Raw genomic sequence first — 7,403 nt, 5'->3', positions numbered from 1 at the left:
ATGTCTCTTCGCCAAAAGCTGCATGTCAAGTGGTGTACAAACATCGGCATTTTGCTATGTTGCTCCTTGGGTAAGTATTGTTTATATGTTCATTTTATATTATTTTCTTATTTGGGGGGATGGGTTTGGGTGAGAAGGGGAGACAGTCTTATGTGTGATTACCATCGGTTACGACTACTTGGGTTCTCAGTCCAGACGTCTTTGCTATAACGTCACGTTTCATCTCTGACGTAGCGTTCCCCCATGCGGCGACGGTAGGTAGCCAGCCTATGTTTGGGTTTATTTCCCTCAATCTAACAACTTTGGTAATAAGCAGAATATTATATTCCTGCACATATCATACCACATTCAAGACACTCATTTAGGAATTCGTGTCGTAAACATAGACACTCAGATAATTATACTCGTTATATTATAAAATCTGTGCAAAGCGCCGTCAAGCTACTAAAATATCACAGTTAGAGATCTACAACTAGCATGTAATATAAACGTATATTCTATTCAGGACAACATAAAGGACATGCATATGTCTAAGATTCAAACAAGTTTACGTTTTTGCCGCACACAGCAATGTTCCAGCTGCAACAGACAATCTAGTGATCAACAGTATAAGCATCGATCTGCACATTTGGTAACCGAGGACACGTGTCAATCAAGTCTCTGAACCTGGCCACCTGATCCCGTTAGTCGCCTCTTAGTCGCCCCGTTAGTTGCTCAAGACTAACCCAGTTCTAACCGAACCCCAGTGGTGTCCTTGCCGTTAACGCCACTGTGATGAAGCGGTTCCGAAGATGAAGTAGCCGGATGTGACGGTTTTCAATAGGCGTGGTCATCCGCTGCTCGGACTGTCGTTTGGCAAACCTGTTTGTGCAGGCAACGCGCGCATCCCAACCTCATGGCGACGTCGGAGTGCCCTGCTTCCGTGGCCCAACGACTCTCCGTCAATAGCTGCCAAACGTGACATTTCTTTTGTGTACTTGTTTTTGCTGTGACTTTAGCGTGCCCAGTCAGCGGTTATATAAGTTGAATTCTACATGCAATTCGTGCTTCTGGAGGTAACATAATATTGGCAAAGTGCGTGTGTTTTTCTCAAGTGATCAAAGGTTCCCGGATATTTCGATCGAATACGTTTGGAAACGTGTGTTTTCTTCAAAAAGGGAATGCTAAATGTAAAAATATATTGAAATTTGTGCGGTATCGTTTCTTTTGGACATAATTCATACCTACCTGAGTGTCCCACTTCTAGGGGATCAGAAGTGGCGTCACAGATTTGTTGAGTGATGCCTTAGGAGCGAAATCGCCATGTTACCAGAAATACCAACAGAGCTTTACATACATTCAATTATTTATAGTAAAGGTATCTTTTAGTCTGAAAGAGAGCCTGAAAAGGTATTGTTTATATTTAGGGTTTGTATTAATATATTCAAGAGATGGTAATAAGGTGGTTTCTGCTGTGAAAATAGAGCTGTTATTTGGTAATCTGGAAGATACTCTTTTGGATCCAGTGACAGTGGCACAAACCACTGCGATACCTGATGGCAAGACTATCCTATAATTATAGTGCCCGATCAAAATCTACCATAAGGTCTCAGACTGACGTTAACGTGACGGACAAAGTGGACCTAGACTCACATGAAATGTAATGTTGCTGGTTGGCTGGTGGTTTAACGTCACACTCAGCAATATTCCGGCTCTATGGCGGCGGTCTGTACGGACACGACAATCCAGTGATCAACATCATGAGCACTGATCTGAGCAATCGGGATACCAAGACGTGTCAACCGAATCGGCAAGCCTCACCATCCGGTCCCGTTAGTCGCCTTTTATGACTAGCGTGTTTGCTGGGTGTGAGTTCACATTTAGTGTCACATTGGCAATATCCCATCCTCAGAATCATTTATAAATGAAAGATAAATACATTTTCAAGATGAAACCCAGTCGATATTCCAGTTGGGTGGCAGCGGTTTGTAAATAATCGATTCTGGACCAGATAATTCAGTGATCAACAGTATGAGCATCGGTCTGCGCAACTGGGAACCGATGACAGGAGTCAACCAAATCAGCAAGTCTGACCACCCGATCCCGCTAGTTGCCTCTTACGACAAGCATAGTCGCCTCTTATGGCAAGCATGGAAGAAGGAAGATCAATACGCTAAGGACCATGGGAACTTACAGTACTTGTGCTACCTGCATGGATCCTATTTGGATTGATACCATACCTTCAGAGACTGGCGATTACACTTGACTGGATTGGTACTACACGAAACATGTATGGGGATGAGCGGTCTCAACTGGATTCGTGGAGCCTGATTTCGACATATCGATTCTGCATCCTTGTCCCTTGTCGTTGACCTGTGACTCTTTGAACAGGATCGATCACAAGCAGGTTGATTCGTTTGTATTGCAGTCATAAAATCAAAGACTGTGAAACATAAATGTATTGACTGGCCTTTCCGTGCCAGTCGCTTGAAGACGTCCTGCGCGTTGTAGACGCCACAAGCAAAGACTGAAGCCACAAGAATTACAACTGTATGATGGTACAAGTATAAGAGACATAATGGTCCCGAGAGATCCATCAACCTAACTGAAAGTGTGAAAGTAAGGAATGATATTCCCATGCCTTTATTGCGTACTTCAAGTGCAAAATATTGAATGTATTTCTGGTGTTTCGTGTAACAGATATTTAAATTCCTTCATATCAAATTGGTCGTCATCACATGTGTTGTCTTTCAAAGTCACATCCTCCATTATTCCTCCATCAGAATGTACATAAAGCTACAGTTCTTCTAAACCAGATCAATTAATCATAAAGCAGACCAAAAAAGATGAAATATCATTATAATTTATATCATTTATATTTTTTTTCAGTTGATGCCACCCCCAACAATGTAGCTTTGGGCAAGCCCGTTTACAACAGCACCAATTACCCATTGTATTCCCAACCCTCACAAGCTGTTGATGGAAACACTGACAACAACTGGGCTCAGGGAAGTTGTTTTGGGACAGTTGATGATGATCAGCCATGGTGGATGGTTGACCTTCTTAGCACCTACACTATTGGTAACATCACCATCTACAACAGAGGAGATTGTTGTTGTAAGTATTAATTTAGTTAATTTCGATAGAGATTAAAGGTACTATTGAAAATCAGTGCACAAATCTGGTGCGTGTATGTGCACATGAGTTTGGTTTGAATGATTCTATATTCACTGTGATTATGAACCTTGAATGTTTCCAAGCCCTTGTTTGTGGATTCTAAAAGTAGACATTGCTTTCCCCACATAATTATTTGCCTTGGAGTAACATATTTGAACGTTCAAAGATCAATATGCCCCACCCAAAGTTCATTGTTAGCGAATCACCTCTTTGTTGTATATCCCTGTCGTTTCCGTACTTGGACGAGACTAATGTCACTTTCTGTGAGCATTGATATAATACAATGACCTGCAGTTACAAATTTCAACCAATTTGTATACAGAGAATAGAAACAAATACGCCTCCATATACGTATATTGACTAAAATGTAAAGCGTGTGACTCGGACATGGAAACAGTTATAAGAGTGTTTATGTCCATCAGTTCGTACTAAATGTAGTCTTCTGTATATTTATTATGCTCCAGGGGAACGCCTCCATGACGTCACAGTGGAGGTGTTCTCTGTCAACCCAGTCCGTTGCCCAACAGCTACTCCAACTGTATGTAAAGAACTTCTTGGCCAATTGCCTCTGGTCACACATATAACCTGTGATCAGGAAGTTATTGGCAGGTTCGTCCAAATCCGGAAAGAAGCTGTCGATAAGAATGACAACATGATGTTTTGTGAAATTGAGATAACTGGGATTTCTCAACATTCAGGTAGGCATTTGTTTGATTTGATAACACCTGGTACCATCACAAAACTTGGTATTCTTTTGTTCTGAAGTGTTATGCTCTGCAGTGACAATAAGATATACTCGATATTCAAACTATTCACTGTTGACTGCTTTCAAAGTTTCAAGCTTCTTCATTTCAATAATTCAAATGTTTTAGTAACTCTTTTTATCAAACTGAAATCCGAGTTGAAAGACAACGCCAGGCGTTTGACAGAATATTTTAAATCATCTTGCTCCAAACGGAAGAGCTAAGAATAGGGCAAAGTGCTACATTAGCATGTATGCTAGCTTGTACCGTGCACTATGCATGTGTATAAAAAGAAACAAAATATTCGAAATTGATTATATCTTGTGTTGTGAGAAAACCAAATGGGTGGTCTCATGAATTATCACTAAAACTGCATAACGCCTACAGGTTCAGTGTCAGTTTGTTGTATTCTCGTTTTGTCGAACTTATGGCTGTTTCGAAGTGAAATCTTTGTGTCCTTTCCTCGAAGACTCGACTTCAACACGACGATGGTTGACTTTACATTTACTTGTCTAGCGATCATTTCACAAGCATGGTGGCTTTTTTATGTCATCGGACGAAACTAACATTGTGTCTCTTCGAAGTCAAATGTCACGTCTTGCTATTGGCCCATTGTAACGTAAACATCTTCAAAGCAAATACAGTATCCAGCCCATGGACGCGTCATGTAAATAATGTTAATTTGCATTATCGATCGGTCATGTTTGTCGTTTCCAGAGAGGGAAGCCAAGATGATAGTTCAGGTTCTAGCATTCTGCTGGGGTTTGCCTACATTTCGCAGCAACTAAACTCCGTGGAGCAGCTGCGAGTCACTCATGACTTTAGGGCACACTTAATCGCAAATGACTGGACGTTTCAGTGAAAAGCGGACAATAAGAATGACAATACTCTCAAAACAAATATATTATTCTGGTGTTCAAAGGTTGGTGTGTTCTCCTTCTCATCCGGTTCATTGGCATCAACTTGGGGCAATGTCCCAACAGACAGCATTAATTAAGTGGAGTAGGATCTTAGGTATACAATGTTCGTTACAAACAGCGGCAGCTTAGGACCACGCCCACAAATAATTTTGATTCTGATTCTATAGCATTCCATAACATTTTTCTCTTGGGAAATAAGTTGGTTGCTGAATGCTGCACCCAGTCATATAGCTATAATCGACTCTGGACCAGACACTCCACTGATTAACGCCACGTGCATCGGTCAACGCAAGTGGTTTACCATGACAGGTGAACTTAGTCGCAGTATACGACAAACATAGGTTGCTGAAGACCAGTTCCAACCAGGAACCTCACGCGCCTGTATGGAAATGAGTTACTACACTTGAAAACAGTTGTACATGCAACCAAACTTAATCCAGGTTTGCCCTTTATTTGCACTTTAATGCAAATATCCCTGTCAATAATGTAACGTTTAAAAATAGCCGCGAGAAAAGGTGCAAGAAATCCCCTCAGAACCAGCAATCATGTACAATGCAACTGAGTCAATTCTAAAGTAATGGGTCACAATATAATGTCAACTCACCGAAGTATTGGTGTGCGGGAGAGAAACAGTTTTACTGAATGCAACACAACGAGCGCTCAGGCAGCGATTATGTAGGTCAAGCGTTGACGAAAGCAGTTTTATATTACTCCAATTAATCTTTGTGGGTGTACGTGTCGTCAACACGACAAGCAGCCTTTATATTTAAAGTCACCGACTCGTGAATGTTGGAACACATACGACTACCGCCATCAACGTAGAATTCTCTCGGTCAGCCTCGTGTTTGCCTCAAAACATATTCAAAGGATGATAACTCTAGACTACCTCAAAGGCCTGCCGGTACAATACTAATAGCACTGAACATTTTTGACACGAAAAAAAATAAAATAAAAAATTTAAACATTGTGACCCAAATGATAAATATTACTTAATTAATATTACAATTTACTGAAAATACACTCTCTTAACAATGATCATTACCAGTATTTATGTTCATTGCAGAATGTGAACAGACAGTTTTTCCTGTCATGCATGGGGACCGACTTGAACAAGCCACTGTTGGAAACCCGTTTTTCGCCAACTCCCGGTCAGAATGTGTCAAGTCCTGTTATGACACGGAGGGATGTGTTGGCGGCAACTTCCGACAGGAAGACAACACCTGTGAGATGATCAGCTCCCCCAGCAGCAATGGAAGGGTTCTGATGGATTCTCATTGGGACTATTTCGGAAATGATATGTGCTGATCTGCCCAGACGTCCCTCGGTTATGAGGTGCGGAAACACTCTTCGTAATAGACTGATCCCGCTCTTCAGCCGTCACTTTTCTCACCTGTCGACCACAACCGAGGAGACTGAGATTTTTTGTCCATATTTGCAAAGTAGCATGAAACTCACCTATCTGCTTAATCTGAATTCTTCATTAAGCTGTCAAAACACAAGCTGTAATAGTTTTCCTTCTTTTCTTCTGTGTACATTTATCACCTGTTAATGTACGTCATCGTCTCTGGATGCCAGTAGGGACAGTGGGGTAGCATAGTGGTCAAAGCGTTCGCTCGTCACGCCGAGGACCCGGGTTCGATTCCCCACATGGGTACAATGTGTGAGGTCCATTTTCTGGTGTCCCCCGCCGTGATATCGCTGGAATATTGCTAAAAGCGGTATAAAACCTAACTCACTCACTCACTTGATGTCAGTAGGGAACAAATAGCTTTACTTTTAGATTTTTCCTTTACATTTGACGATCACAACAATTTCTGTGTGTTATTACCACTACGCACGGGGGCGGTGGAGTAGCCTAGTGGTTAAAGCATTCGCACGTCACGCCGAAGACCCGGGTTCGATTCCTCACAATGTGTGAAGCTCTTTTCTGGTGTGATCCGTGAAGGTCCAGGGTAGAATAGGTCTTCAGCAACCCATGCTTGCCATAAAAGGCGGCCATGTATTTCGTAAGAGGTGAATAACGGGATCGGGTGGTCAGGTTCGCTGACTTGGTTGACACATGTCTTCGGTTCCCAGTTGAGCAGATCGATGTACGTGCTGTTGATCAGTGGATTGTCAGGTCCAGATTTGATTATTTACAGATCGCCGCCATATAGATGGAATAATGATAGAAGTGGCGTAAAACCATACTCACAGATAAACTACAAGTGACTAAAGCATGACGAACATGAACTAAGTGCACTTCTTTGTTCATAAACTAAATGCAAACTTGCACTAAAGTTGCACAGACCCCAACTACAACCAAACATTAAGACAGCAAATGAACTATCCCAGTATAAGTACCACATAAAAACCTGCAGTGTCTAATTTACATTTCACATGAAGTGGACCTTCGGCTCATGGTTAATTAAACTAGTGGAATTTGCCATTGTAGGTGGGTCATCAGACAAAACAAGGGAGACAATTAATGCATTCACTCTGCAATTTTAATGACTTTGTCATTCAAATAGATGTACAGTTGCATCAGTTAAACACTGTTGATTTGGCCATAAAAATTATTTATTTCAATTTTGAGTTAGTTCAA

The 7,403-nt window shown here is 41.5% G+C and overlaps 1 protein-coding gene across 1 annotated transcript; it reads left to right on the top strand.

Annotated features, from left to right (window-relative positions):
• On the top strand, positions 1-6,124 carry LOC137266371 (fucolectin-like). The gene is made up of 4 exons (XM_067801865.1): positions 1-70; positions 2,869-3,096; positions 3,621-3,854; positions 5,883-6,124. The coding sequence occupies exons 1-4, from the start codon at positions 1-3 to the stop codon at positions 6,122-6,124; spliced, it is 774 nt and encodes a 257-aa protein (XP_067657966.1).
• Positions 6,125-7,403: the final 1,279 nt, after the last annotated feature.

The sequence above is a fragment of the Haliotis asinina genome, chromosome 15 (assembly GCF_037392515.1).
Source record: "Haliotis asinina isolate JCU_RB_2024 chromosome 15, JCU_Hal_asi_v2, whole genome shotgun sequence".
NCBI lineage: Eukaryota > Metazoa > Mollusca > Gastropoda > Lepetellida > Haliotidae > Haliotis > Haliotis asinina.
This window is presented reverse-complemented; position numbering and strand designations above follow the sequence as displayed.